Source organism: Columba livia, chromosome 15 (genome assembly GCF_036013475.1).
Source record: "Columba livia isolate bColLiv1 breed racing homer chromosome 15, bColLiv1.pat.W.v2, whole genome shotgun sequence".
NCBI lineage: Eukaryota > Metazoa > Chordata > Aves > Columbiformes > Columbidae > Columba > Columba livia.
This window is the reverse complement of record NC_088616.1, coordinates 9,308,453-9,323,195: the sequence shown is the minus strand read 5'-3', so window position 1 is coordinate 9,323,195 and position 14,743 is coordinate 9,308,453. Positions and strand designations below refer to the sequence as shown.

Genomic DNA, 14,743 nt, shown 5'->3' with positions numbered 1-14,743 from the left:
TGCTCTCCACATGGGTGTGTGATGGTTCCATCCACTGCCACCGCAGGACCTGCCGCAGGGCCAGGGACAAGGACAGCCCCTCTGGGTGTTACTGTCTGTGGTTGTGCCCTTCCTCCATCTGAGCCTGTCAGAACTTTTTAGGCTGAAAAAATGCCGTACAAGGTGCAGTATTAAACAGTGTCTTGTGAAGTGAAGGTGTGAGATTCTTGTCAACAGCCTGGAGAGGGAGTAGTGAGAAGTCGTGGTGAGCGCCTGCATGAGCAGACACAGCTGCACTGCACCGACCCCACCTGAGATGTTGGCACAAGAGTTCTCATCTGTGTAATTAATGAAATTAGATCAGAAACTGATTCAATTTTATAGTGGTTCTGTCTCATCAGCTAAGTTTCTTTGCCATTCCTCAACAGATCTGTACAGACCCAGTACACATAGATAAACCGGTTGGAAATGTTTTGAAAGGCAACATTTTATTTTCTAAAACTTGTTGCTGAGGAGTGGAAAATATTTCAGTGAAGCTCATATGTCGCTATAATTAGGTTTCAGCTATTGGAATTGAATGTACAAATCTGGCTGTGAATTTACCTGTCCTTTGTGTGCTTGGTTAATTTTTAATCCTTAAGTGGATTAAACTTCAGGTACTTTGAGTATCTTTGCACTCTGACAGCAGTACAGCATCTTTGGTTTCTTTTATTCCTGTGATTGGTCAGATTTCTATACATCTTCAGTTTTCGAAGTTTCGATATAAATAACACACCAGTGTCTGCTGTTCTTCAAAGGGATTTCCTAAGAACAATGACTGTATTTTCATATTTTATAAGTCATGGCTTATGTGTGATTATTGTAAGCCTGTGATTCAGCAGCAAGACAGATGTTGTTCATATACAGGTAATGCAGGGAGAGATTTACCTTTAGGGAAAAGTCTCTTCTACTCAATTGTACACTTGCTTCTGTGCCTCTCCTCCCCCATCTTTGATTTTCATGACTTGTTGAAGTCTGAGCATGTATTTTCAGAAGGGCACAAGCTTTGTTTGCATGATATATGTACAAAAAATATAGCAATTGTGTTTTACAAAGACTGAACAAATCAGTCTAATCACTTAAAACTTAGTCACATCTCTTCTTCTTTCCACACCTGTTATTTGGTGTGAGAATATGCAGCTGCTATTTTGAATTCCATTGATACTGAAAATAAATCTTGTTTGTCCTAACTCATACTTGTCTTTGAGCATCAAAGGGACCAGGTAAGCTAAGCACCATGGCGTTAGTTTGTGGTTTGAGATATATGATACTTGAGAAATTCTTCATGTTATCCAAGCAAATCAATGAACTTACATTTCTGGCAGCTTTCCCAGCAGAAGAAAATAGATCTCTTTCTCGCAGATCGCCTCTTGTTGTGGCCGCAGACGGGTGGGTGGTACGTGGCGCGTCGCAGCTGGGAACGGATGCGGATGAGTCAGGTGGCTCCGTTCCCTGCCCCATGAACAGGGGCTGGCGTGGGACTGGTGACAGTTGCCCTAAATCAGATGTTTCATCCCTCCGGCAGTGCTGAGGTGCTCATCTCCAAAGGGGCTGTGTAATTTGAAGTCCACGTTGTCTCTCTGTCGTTGGGCACTGCCACGGCACGAGTGATTTGGGACTTCTAATTTTTGTGACGATGGAAATTGTCCTGGGAACCCCGATGGTGGCGTGGGGAGCAGAAGGGGCAGCAGCCCCCAGCCCATCGGGTGATCCTGGTGCGGAGCGTCTCTGAGCAGCAATGCGAGGCACCAGGAATTGCTGTTGGCTGCAGTAATTAAGCAAGCGCATGATGACTTTTTTCCCCCATGGCAAAATTTCTGGTGGATGTTCTTGTGTGGAAGTAGCTGTTTGCTCAGTGAGTGTTCCATGCTAGCGAGCGGTTCTGCTCAGTGGTAGGTTAAATTACTCCGTGCAATTGGCATCACAGCTTTTCAAGCATTCTGGGTCTTTCTGGAGGAGAAATCAGTTATGTAAATGTCATTTTACTTTAAGAATCTCAGTAATTTAGATTATATCAGATAACTAGTTGCGTACCTACTGAATTTATCCGTTTACTACCTAACAAATTCTGTGTACAGTTGTTTATTCAGAGCACAATCGTTTTTCTTTTCTTTTTAATAGACAAATGGCTTTTTACCATTTTATCAAACTAATAACAGTATCTAGAGGTGTAAAATGGGGGAATTCCCCAAATGAGTAGATTGCACTGTATCAAAATTTTGCAAAGATCCGGTAAATTTTCCTAGCCTGCTCACACCAAAGTGGCTCAGTTATTCATTCTTTGTTACGATTTTATTCAAGTGGTTCTTGCTGGCACATTCACAGTCAGTGACATTCTCTGTCTTCACTGGGAGGTCGTGTGCTTCCAGTACGGAACAGTCCAGGAATCCTCCTCATCCTTTTAAATAAAAAATCATCTCAATGAACACTTCTGATAAATGTGCAGCAGTATATTCAGTTGCTGTACTTACTGGATTCCTTAGGGCACAAGATTTTTGTTTGCTACCGTCCACCCTGAACAACAGCTTGGTGTTTATTTTATCAGGATTGGTTTGGAACAGATAAAGCTATGTATTTAATAGGATGTTATAGGGCCTCTTCTGTAAAACTTTTGCTTATATATCAAATATTCTGTTACTGCCAAGGAAGAGTTTTTAGGAATAATCTAGACAGCTCTCTGTGTTTTGATCGTACATGAAAAATACCTCACATATTTCTCAGAGAAGCAATAATTTAATATGGTTAACGCTATCTAATAGAATAGTTGCAACTTTCATATATTATTTAGTTCCTTGTTATCTTTTAGTCCCATGGAACAGGGATAACCAGAATCCAATAAATGCATTTTAAGAGCATCTAATGTAATTTAGCTACATCAGATGAAAATTGATTTTTTCAAGTCCTGGGTGTTTTCCAGGTTAGAACAGAGATTAAGCCACCGATTGTGACATTATAACTATTTATTTTGCAGTGGTTTGAAGATAAGATTGGTGTCCATTTTTATAGATGTGTTTAAAATTTTACATAAATGATCAGTGATCAGCTCCTCATCTCTCTAACCTTGGGTGTTGGGGAGTTGGTCTCATTTGACCATGTCCGAGCCCTCTGGATCTGTTCCATCCCACACCGCGGTGCTTGTGTCCTGTGGTCAGTCTGTCAAATCACATGTATGTAAAGTTGATCTCTAACTGAATTATCTGCTCAGAATCACCCACTGTTGTACATTTAAGCCAGGTGACATGATTCCGACGTGTTTTTTCAGGGGTTGGAAGGTGCACCCTCAAGTTACTGAAATCCAGGTAAGGGATTAGCATTTGTAAAGCAACAGTAGATACTGTTAATTTTCCTTAGGAAGCAGCACCTGCTTGGTCCCATCCTTTTCCTTTGCACAGACAACACCCGCCGGCAGCACGTAGGCAGCGGGAGGAGGCTGGGGAAGGTGCCCGGCCCCGCGGCGTCTGTCCCGACCAGCCCTGACCCCTGTACACACGGTACGTCCCGTAGGAAACTCTGTGCACCAGGACGGTGCATCCTCTGCGGGCCCCCCTGGCTGAGCTGCTGAGAATCCGCTTTGAATGGCTTGTGCAGTTTGTTCTGTGACAGGGGAGTGAAGCTCCCTTGTCCCCACTGTTGGGTCACCAGAAGCTTTCCCGCTTGCTGGATTTATTTCTGTTTTTGACAGCCCAGGTTGTGCCTGAGGCACAAGGGGACGCTCACCCACGCCAGGTAGATGTATGCATTAGGGATGTAATGATGTATTATGAAGCATTATATATGATATAGTGTTATAGGGACATATTGATGTATTATTATACATTATATATAACATAGTGTTATAGATAGTATATCTGGTAACAGTATTATAGATATAATAGCTTATATAAGTATTTCCCTTTGCATTGTACTGTAGTCCTTAAAGGAGAATGATTAGGGTCTAGTTCAATGAATTGGGGCCCAAATTGCAAGGAGAGATTCTCTTTTTCTCCTGATCAAGATATTTAGAGGCAAGAGACGGAACACGTGTTCATTTTCCAAATACACCCCATTAAATAGAGGGAGAAAGATTTTGTAATGAGATGCTTCAGATATATAAATCTCCAGCACTTCTCAATAATACTCTATTTACTGGATTTTTTTCTTTAAACTTCCATGCAAAATGGGCAATGAAAAATACACAGGAACAGAATGTTTGTAAAGTCAGACCATTAGAGGCTATAAACATAATTTCATAGAAAAATAGATGCAAAACATCAGATATAAAGGAAGAAAAACTTTTTCATCAAGTATACGGTAAATTTGTGTCCAGTCTGAAGAGGTGTCCCGGTTTGCTTTCCCAGTCCTATAGATGTGGCTGGAGCCGGGAGTCTGGGGTGCAGCAGCAGGTCATTTATCCGCAGGATGCTCGGGGAGCACATTCCCCTGGCTTTGCTCGCGCTGTTGCTGCATCTGGTCTTCATTAAGTTCCCAGCTCTGGCTGATGAAGTACAGATGCGAGTGGCTTTCCAGCGGGGAGAGGAGGAGGAGGAGAAGAACAGGAAATTCCCAGAGCATGAGCTGGGGGCAGGGTAAATCATTACTTGGCATTTTGTGTGCAACGGTGGGGCCAGGCCTGGAAAGACTTGCTGCCTTTTAGGGATACAAGGACAGACTAGTCTTTCTTGCTTCACTAGCAGCTCTTGAGAGATAAACGCTGCTTTTGCCTGGGGTTTAAGCGAGCCTGTTCTGCACCTCCTGTTTCTTGTTCCTTAACCAGACCTGCAGTAATTCGCCCACATTCCCAAGGGGCAGCAAAAGTGATGGGCAGGACTCTCGCCCTGGTGCCAGCGAGGTTGTGCCATCCAAGGCCAAGGCTTATCTTCTTGGAACACGGAGAAACATGGAAGCACGTCGCAGATGCTTCCAGGATTGTTCTCTCAACCCATCGGTTGCCTGCAGGCCTGCCCGCTCCTGCCAGCAAGCCTGTGCTGCCTGGAGCTGAATGTTTTGCAAGGGAACTCTCATCTTCTTGCGCCGAGGGAATTGTGAGCTGTCAAAGCTCTGAAAAGTAAAGATTTTTATTTCCTTTCAGACACTTGCCGTTAGTCAGTTTGACAGAGCACAGCACAGGCGTGCGTTCCTTCACCCAGAGTGAAATGGCTATTGGCAACTTCTTCTGGCATCGTATGGATTTTGGAAAATATTTCTTTATTCCTTGTGTGCAGAGAAGCGCGGCCATGCCCACGCACGCAGGATTTCACAGCTTTTAGTAATGCCAGAACTTGCTGTCCTTGGTGATCAAAGCCAGGTGACAATGCCAAGGCCTAAATGTTCTTAAAGTTGTATTTCCTGCTTTTTCCAGTTCCAGATGCGGGCAGCGCCTGGAATCAAAGAGAAACCAATTCCAACTTTTCAAAAATTAGGATGATCACATCTTTTGCTGATATAAGTCAATATTTCTATATCGAATGCATAGAATTACACTCTGAAGGATCTAGTGCTGAAGTTTTTGTAAGGCCTTGAGTTCAGAAATCACTGCGCTGTGTCCACGTTCCTTTTGGCTTCCCAGTCTGGGAGACTTGGAGCGGAGCACGAGAGGAGGCGTTTGGGCCACGTTCAGCATGGACATGCGGACGTAAGAAATTCACTGAAATATTCAGACATGCGTTTTTGCTTTTCTAAACAAGCAAAACTCCTGAACTATCTCAAATTTGCCCCTGATTTATTATTTCCGATTCTGTTTTATTTTCTCTATACAGTTTGGCCTTAATGACGTTTATTTTACGTATTTATGTTGATTACTACTGGAAAACTTTATGCCAGTTGTAGTTGCAAATAAAAGATGATCTAATTGTAAAGTAAATTAGGAAAAGCATTTTTCTCTGCCCTTCCTTGCGGTATGTGTTTGACAGCACGTCGTGTCTCATCTGCTTTGCTGCTTCCCGGTTAGTCACTTTCCCCTGTTTGTGCAGGGCCTTCCCACAGCAACTGGGAAGAGAAAAACATTTTAATCAGAGGAAAGCTGGAAGGGGGTTTGCTTTTTGCTTGCAGAGGCGGGACCTCAAGTGTCATTCAACTCTTCTTTTTCTTCTCTCTTTTTTTTTTTTCCTTCTGCTTTTATAGTTTAGATACTTATTTTGTGCTGTGATGCTGTCTGAGAACTGTATGGACCATAGCTCTGCTGAGGTTCACACACTGAAAAAAACCCATTTTGTGTAATGCTTATGGTTTCTATTAGTCAAATATATTGCATTTCATTCTGAAAAGCCTCAAATGTAAATAGAGTCTACGAAAATCTTTGCTTGTCACCTCATGTAATGATCAGCAGTGTCACGGTCCTTCTGTTGAGCGATGCTGCGTGCTGGCCATCCTGCCTCTGCCTTGCCAGAAGATTTTGCAATGTTAAGTGTAAGCTCATTGCCCTGAGGAGTTCTCATTCTGAGCATTGCAAAGCTTTTCTTTGTGCCATTTTTAATGAGAGTTTTAAGTTAGAATATGATCGTTTGGTAATTTGTTTCCTACACATTGTTCCCTGTTGTTGAGCGCAGCTATGAGGCTCTTAATAGCTGTTGCATGTTCGGACTGTGCAGGACAGTAGCAGGATGTTTCCAGTACGAGGTTTATATGTAAGACTTTTCTTAAAGCTTTTGTTTTGAATTCTGAACGTTGACATGGGGGTATTGAATGTCTATATGTTGCAGCTACAGCAGGAACCACAGTGATGCGTGCATGATAAAGGTTTATGTATGAGCAAACATAACTGCTTTTGTTTAGACACTGGCGTAAAACAAAACCTGCAATATTTCCTTAAGGCTGTGGGTGTTCGGCTCCAGAACCAGCCTTTATGTCTGAGGCCTATTTCTGTTTGTCTTCAGTCTTCACAGAGTAACTGGAGTCTCTTTGTTACATCCAGCAAATGTCCAGTGGTTTTCCCTTTCGCACTCTTTTCTTTCCTTGCATTTTACCTGCTCAAGTCCCCAAGCCTTAAAGGTGACACTGTAACAACGCTGTTTTTCTTTCCCGTTTCTCACAGTGAGGCTGTCTGGGAGAACATGGCTCGCATGTGCGTCAAGACTCAGAGGCTCGATGTTGCCAAAATTTGCCTTGGAAACATGGGTCACGCAAGAGGAGCCAAGGCCTTGAGGGAGGCTGAGCAAGAGCCCGAGCAGGAGGCCAGGGTGGCCATGCTGGCCGTGCAGCTGGGCATGCTGGTAAACCACCCGGGAACATGCACCCCGCTTAACTAGGGACAAACGAGAAACCGATCATTTCTTTAAAATTCTGAAATGCAAAAACCTTGGTGGAGAGTAAAACCTATTGTCAGGTCTCCAAGGAGCGATGAACAATAGTTCTGACGATTATTTTTTTGAAGCTGAGTTTTTATGCTAGGGAAACAGGCGTCTCCGTCAGCATCGCACGACCACGTGCTGCACGATTCCTGCCTGACACTGCTCGGGGCTTTCCTGACTCCGGAGCTCTCTGTGTTCCTCAAAGCGCAGATGGGAACGAGTGTGGCAGAATGTGATGCCTGGAAATGAGAGTACCAGGAGCCACAGCTGCCTGAGGGTGCAGCAAACCATTTTGTCTGTTTGCCTAACTGCTGTACAGAAATTATATGGGAGTTTTACTCCCATATGAAAAATGACTGAATGAAGGAAACTGCTGAATGAAGGAAATGTCTTTTAAGGATGGTTTATGTGTGAAACATTAAACAGGAAAACTGTTTTCTTGGGGCATAATTCTTCCAAGCTTAATCATTCTAGGTTTGACTGGATTAAAAAAAAAATCGATGCACTTTAAAGTATTCTAGCTAAAGTGTTTCAACAAACATATTTTAAGGTTCAATATGGGAAACACAAGTTCTTTTTTGACATGTTTGTTTGTGGGGTGAAAGGCTAAAGCTGTGTTCTGCCAGACAGCAAGGGCTGGCTTAAAGCATTTGAGCAGTTTAGGCGAAGCTGGTGTTTCCTGCGGGTTGGAGAGCTCTGGCGAGTCACATTTGCTGCTCGTGCTGTCCCAGAGATGCCTGCTCTTCTGCAGGCGCCCAGATTTCCATCCTGGTTTCTCTCGTTATTGAAGAAATAACTGTGCGTCCCGCACAACCAGCGGACACAGTCGGGCTGTTCTCCCCATAGTCTGGTGCATGATGCAACTGTCCCTGTACCTGTATCTGGAACCCAACCTGGCAGCAAATACACACCGAAATGAACCGTGTCTTTCCCATGTGTCTTTACTGTGGTCTGAACCCACTCCCATTGATTACCAGTCGAACTGAGATCTGAAATGGGTTTGAGACCAGCATCATCATGGGGATTGAAAACTGACTGGAGGGTTGTTGAATTAGATGGATGGTAAGGGCACATATTCCACTCGGTTTGCCTTTATTCAATGATCTGTAAGAAAAGCAGAGGTTTTTAGCTTGGGAAGCATAAAAGATGCAGGCGTAGGATCTGTAAGAGGGAAAAATTTGGAAAGGAGAATTTATGAAATGTCCCACGGTTCATAGGAAACCACGAATTAGATAAAAAATGGCAAGGGGCTGTGACAGCAAAAATCTGTCTGGGGTTGCGTTTGAGGAGACGCCAAATCCCGGGGCTTTGATTTGGTGACTTCTCTCTATGTATTTGTGGCAGCTACAGCTGGAACATTGACTTCCACCCTTAAGTATCTCATTACCAGAAAAAAATGTTGATGAACTGGAAGAAGTTCAGAGAAAATCAGAGCAAATTGTTAAGCTCTTGGAAAGATTTCACAGACAAGGACATCTTAGAGATAGCTGAATAAATAGAATTTGGCTTAAAAAGATGTTTAGCAATCTACAACTATTTTAAGACTATACATGCTAGAGGGATAGAGTAACTATTCTGAATTGAAGAAGAAAAGGAAAATTCAAGCTAAATGTTTGGAAAAGCTTCCTGGCAGAAAAAGCTGTGGGGCTGAAAAGTGTCAATTCTCCTTCTTTTGGACATTTAGATCTATTCAGAGAGGTGGAAAGGAACTGTAGCAAAATGAATGCAGTTCTCTTGCTTTTTTCATCTCATACAGAATCATAGTGCAGGCATGTTCCATCTCTACTTTCGGTGCTGCTTTGAATTTGAAACAATAAGAGACAGAAACTATTTTTCTGTCTTGGACAGATAATCTCAATTTACTAAATATAGTATTCAGCTGGACAGCAGTTGGGTGGAGCAGGAAAATGCTTCTTCCACAGGAGTACCTCTCAAAGCGTAAAAATAATAGTTCCAAATTTGCTCGCCCTTGCGTCAGCATCCACTAAATCCTCCTGTTCTAATTCTGTCCTAAATTAATGGTGTTTCTTCCCAGGATGGATCTCAGTTATCCACGAACAGTGTTGCTGCCTCTGATGGCTGCTCGGAGGTCGCAGGGGGGTCCCAGCACCTGATGCCTTCTTGCCACCCCCCCTGTGTGGCTGTGAACTGCAGCCCCACATGAGCGTATCTCCCCTTTTGGAAGTGGTTTACGCTCCTGGTGACAGTGTTTAATTGTTGATGCCTTGCTCATGTCACCCCCCCAGTTGATACTGTACAGTAAATGCCAGGATCTGAGTGCTTTCCTTATTTTCACATAAACATCCTGTTTCCCAGTAATGTGCTATTCCAGGCTACGTATATTTAGTTGGTTAACCCCCCTGCCTGAATTATTGTTACTTTAATTGCATTACAGTGACCTGCACTAATAAACTACGTAGAAGTGCAGTGTCTGTTGTGAAGGACACCGATGCAACACCTCTCGGAGCTAATGAGTGTCTGTGCGCTCTCCTTGCAGGAGGATGCGGAGCGGCTGTACAAGGCTTGCCAACGATATGACCTCCTGAACAAGTTCTATCAAGCCTCCAACCAGTGGCAGAAAGCCATTGAAACAGCGGAAGCTCACGATCGTGTTCACCTACGCACCACGTACTACAACTACGCGAAGCACCTGGAGGCAACTGGAGAGCAGAGTCTTGCGCTCACCCAGTAAGAACCAGCCCGGGGCACCCAGGGGATTTGGAGCTGTGTTCTCCTGTGGAGACTGGGGGCAGGCTAAGGAGGATGTCTGGTGATGACTGCTAATAATTAATTAAAGTCTTTTCCTGTTTCTGGTGCTTTCTGTCTCATGGAGTGAAAGCATTGTTCTAATAAACTTCCCAGCACCCTCCCAGGCTAATAAAGCTGAGCGCCAGAAAGGTTAAGTGTCTTGTCAGGGCCCATAGTTGAATCCCACTAATATCCAATCCTGTACTTGTCTCTGAAGACCAGTGCCCTCTTTTCCTTCCTTTTCCGTGACAAAACCACTTGTTTACTTCTCCCGAGAGTCCCAGACACAACTGCAGTGGCAGAATTTAGTCTGACTTGGGTGTTTCTGGTGCCTGGTCTGCTCCTGTGACTGATGAGTCCCTAGAACAGTAGGGGAGGTGATTTTTAATGTGTTGCATTTGTTGTTTGAAATGTTGTTTTTATATGAGTTTTACCGTTTGAAGCCTAACAATATAATAATATAATAAGATCATGTCTGTTCTGAGTCAACGTAGATCTCTGATGGGGTCAGACAGACCCAATGGGTGATCAAGGTGGGCAGAAAGGTGAGGAGAGACTCTAGCAGTAGAAGGTGGAAAAGCGCGGGATCTCCTGGGAGTGGAAAGGAGGCTGTGGGTGCAGGGGACAGCAGAGGGACAGGGCAAGATGAGGAGCCCAGGGCTCTTGTGACCTTTCCAGCCAGTTGCACAGGGATGTGCTTAATGTTTGAGGAGCTTTCTGGGACATTTCTTTGACTATCACTGGCACTTTTAAAGTATTTACTGTCCTGTGATCACAATGCCTTCCCCGTTCCAGGTGCCTTGCAGGACCAGTGAACTTTTTATCTTTGATGGTGCTGGCAGAGTTGAACTGATCTTGTAGTGAACTTAATAATACAAATGAAGCAGTGTTACCAAGTGCTGACGGTCCGTAGCTGTCAGACAACATTAAATGGATTTTTACACAGGACATGAGCTAATAAGAAGGTAGTAATTTCACATCTAATGTATTGTTCTCTACAGCTATGAGAAGTCTGACACGCACAGGTTTGAGGTACCCAGAATGCTCTCTGAAGACTTACAAGCCCTGGAGAACTACGTCAACAAGATGAAAGACAAGTCAGTGCTATGCTTGTTCCTTCTCCCTACACCTCGCTCAAGAACTGCCACATTAAATATCTAGGCTGACCTTGCTTATAGTGCAGACCTTTGAACATTACCCTTGAGTTGGGGGTAAAGCCTTGTTGCATTCTGAAAAAATGAATCTAGTCTTGAGTTCAAGATCTCTAGGAGTGAAAAATGTAGTCTCCGGCAATTCTTGTTACTGCAATTAATGCTGTTACTTTTCTAGGAGCCTGTGGAAATGGTGGGCCCAGTATCTGGAGAGCCAGTCAGACATGGAATCTGCACTGAAGTACTACGACCTTGCTCAGGATTATTTTTCCCTCGTCCGTGTCCACTGCTTTCAGGGCAACATTCAGAAGGTGAGGCAGCCTGATCCCATCTGCTTCCAGAGTTCTCATTCCTGGGATGAGTATGGGCACAACATAAAGATATATGATTTCCTTTCCAGGCGGCTGAAATAGCAAATGAAACGGGGAATTGGGCAGCATCGTATCACCTGGCCCGCCAGTATGAGAGTCAGAATGACATCAAGCAGGCTGTACATTTCTACACCAGGGCCCAGGCATTCAACAATGCCATCCGCTTGTGCAAGGTACGTGAAGAGGTACGTTTATGTCCTAAGGTTGTACAAGTTGTTCGTGCCCATTCTTTCTTGTGAGAAACTGCTTGCTCATATACAGCCCACTGTGGAGATGCTCCTGCTTTCTGCCTGCATCCTCTGTAAAAGATACATTGATAAAGGCTTGGTTGTATTTTCTTGTATATCTCAACAGAAAACTGCCTGGAAAAAAGTTATTCTTGTCGCAGCTCAGAGTTCTTTGGGTTGGTGTAGGTTTTTACACAGAAAAGGGTTGATGGGCGACTGTGTTGACGCTGTGAAGCTGTAGGCTTGCAAGAAGAGAGAGCTATGAAGTCTGTTTGCCACATACCGAGAGCGCTGAATCTTTGCTTTTGAATAGGAGAACAATTTAGATGATCAGCTGATGAACCTGGCTCTTCTGAGCTCTCCGGAAGACATGATCGAGGCAGCCTGCTATTACGAGGAAAAGGGAGAGCAGATGGACAGAGCTGTCATGTTATACCACAAGGTAAATGTCTTTTTAGTAAAAAATACCAAACTTTAAACTGAAGTGATTCCTACAGCAGAGGAACATTAAATCAACTGTAGCTTTTACTATATGTACAGTTTATTAATCATTTCTTCATGGTAGTTAATCCACTTTGTCAATTCACTCTAAGCTGATCTGTAAACTGATTCTGCAGTGCTTACTCTAGCCTTTAAAGACTCATTCTTAATTTTGCAGGCAGGGCATTTCTCCAAAGCGCTGGAGCTAGCCTTTGCCACACAGCAGTTTGGGGCCCTGCAGCTAATTGCTGAAGACCTGGATGAGAAATCAGACCCAGCTCTGCTAGCTCGCTGCTCGGATTTTTTTATTGAACATGCTCAGTATGAGAAGGCGATGGAGTTGCTGCTAACAGCTAAAAAGGTAAATTCTGGCTTCTCTGGTCCCTCCAGGCCAGGCAGAGGGAGCTGTCCCTATTGTCATACCCCCAATTTAGTTAAGGTGCATCATCGCTCACCTAAATTTTATGCACCTCTGCCTCACTCTCATTATTGTGCTGGGAACTTGGCCTTACCCAAAAGCTGGGTATCAATGCAGAGCTCCCATGTCTTGCTTTCTTCCATGTTTTGCAAGGGTACAGTAGCCCTTTTCTGGGCTAAAAGCTATGGTATGTCCTACTCATGGTTTGTTCCTATATGAGAAGTAGCAAAATATGTAACAAAATCTTTCAAATACCTGTATTTATTTTATTTGTATTTGCTGAAAACCTTAATATAATCAACCATGCCTAATAAATCTGACTTGTATGTCTCCAAGAACATTGTGTTCAAAGAGATTAAATGGATGAATCTTTGGTGCCACACTGGCGTCCTCTTGAGAAAATGGGAGAAACAGTGGTGTCCATGGAAGAACTAATGTGTTCTTAGCAAACAAAGTGAGACGGTGTGAACTTGAACAGGAGCCGGTGTTGGGATGCTGAACTACACCATGTTCTAGACAGAGCATCTACATCTCGGGGCATTTGTGCCTTTGTATAGCCCATTTCTATAGGTCCCACTACAAGCAATGTGATGTATCGCTGTAGTGTCTGCAACAGCTCACTGCTTTCTCTCGTCCGTTAGTACCATGAAGCTCTGCAGCTTTGCCTGAAGCAGAACCTGACCATCACAGAGGAGATGGCTGAGAAGATGACGGTCGCCAAGGACTCCAAGGAGCTCTCTGAGGAGTCCCGGAGGGAGCTGCTGGAGCAAATCGCTGACTGCTGCATGAGACAAGGGAATTACCACCTGGCAACCAAGAAATACACACAAGCAGGAAACAAGTTAAAGGTCAGTCCGAATCCTAAGATTTCTTAAAACAAGGGTATTTTGAGAAGTAAATCTTGGAACAATCTTTGTACGGTAGACTATTCACACAAGGCTTCCCAGGCATCTTGGCATAGATTGTGGTTTTGTATTCACAATTATATTTCCCCTCTTTTTTCCCCCGTGTCCCCCTTTCCACTGCCAGGCTATGAGGGCACTGCTGAAATCTGGAGACACCGAGAAAATTGTCTTCTTTGCGGGAGTTTCCAGGCAGAAAGAGATTTATATCATGGCAGCCAACTACCTACAATCGCTGGACTGGCGTAAGGACTCCGAGATTATGAAGAACATCATAAGCTTCTATACTAAAGGAAGAGCGCTGGACCTGCTGGCGGGTTTCTACGATGCATGTGCTCAGGTACATCCCCCTCTGTGACTGCTGGAAGGCTTTTGATTGTCAGCTCTGGAGCAAGACATTGATCTTACTTCTCTTGCAGGTAGAAATTGACGAGTATCACAACTATGAGAAAGCGCAGGGGGCACTGGCAGAAGCGTATAAGTGCCTTTCCAAAGCAAAGCCTAGAAACCCTCAGGAACAGGAAAGCAAACTGGCACGTTTGCAAAGCAAGATGACCCTGATTAGGAGATTCATCCACGCTCGGAGGTGAGCTGCAGTATTCAGAGCATGTAAACGTGTAAACTAATTACAGAAATATCATACAAGAAGCAAAGTTTTACTAGTACGGTTTAATAAATAGTTTGCAGACTCACTTCTAAAGGCTGTTATTGCATTTTTCTATGTGATTTTTAAAAGTTCTGTTGACATTAAAAAGGTAACCTGAAATATAAGCAAGTGTATTACTGAGGAAAGCGTAGCTCTGTCAAAAGGCAATTATGAAACACAATACAGTAAAGAAACCTTCCTTGTTCCTCATATGAGAAGCTGAATGCTCTCATCCAGATTGTTAACAGTTTCCTTTTGCTCTTTTACCAGAGTTTACTCCGAAGATCCCAAAGAAGCGGTCAGACAGTGCGAGCTGCTCCTCACTGAACAGGATTTTGACAATGCCATCCGTCATGGCGATGTCTTGGGATTTCTGATTGAACATTATGTACAAATGCAGGAATTCCATACGGTAAGTTAATTCTTCCTGTATTCTATATACACCTGTACAGCTTGGTATAGTGTGGTTCTCTCATATAGGAAGAGATTCTACAGCAGAGACATAGCTAAACTGTTC

The 14,743-nt window shown here is 43.7% G+C and overlaps 1 protein-coding gene across 9 annotated transcripts in view; it reads left to right on the top strand.

The window, feature by feature from the left end:
• Positions 1-14,743, top strand: part of IFT140 (intraflagellar transport 140) — a 79,681-nt gene that overhangs the window by 54,094 nt on the left and 10,844 nt on the right. For 5 of the 9 annotated variants that reach the window (XM_065030534.1, XM_005505666.4, XM_065030537.1 and 2 more), the window contains exons 19-29: positions 7,028-7,205; positions 9,781-9,971; positions 11,033-11,128; positions 11,361-11,493; positions 11,583-11,726; positions 12,094-12,222; positions 12,439-12,621; positions 13,320-13,526; positions 13,708-13,920; positions 14,000-14,166; positions 14,497-14,638. In XM_065030534.1, coding sequence (XP_064886606.1) covers positions 7,028-7,205; positions 9,781-9,971; positions 11,033-11,128; positions 11,361-11,493; positions 11,583-11,726; positions 12,094-12,222; positions 12,439-12,621; positions 13,320-13,526; positions 13,708-13,920; positions 14,000-14,166; positions 14,497-14,638 — 1,783 coding nt within the window. Of the gene's footprint in view, positions 1-7,027; positions 7,206-9,780; positions 9,972-11,032; positions 11,129-11,360; positions 11,494-11,582; positions 11,739-12,093; positions 12,223-12,438; positions 12,622-13,319; positions 13,527-13,707; positions 13,921-13,999; positions 14,167-14,496; positions 14,639-14,743 lie in introns of all 9 variants that reach the window. The other 4 variants (XM_065030533.1, XM_021291797.2, XM_021291796.2 and 1 more) reach the window with 1 other exon arrangement.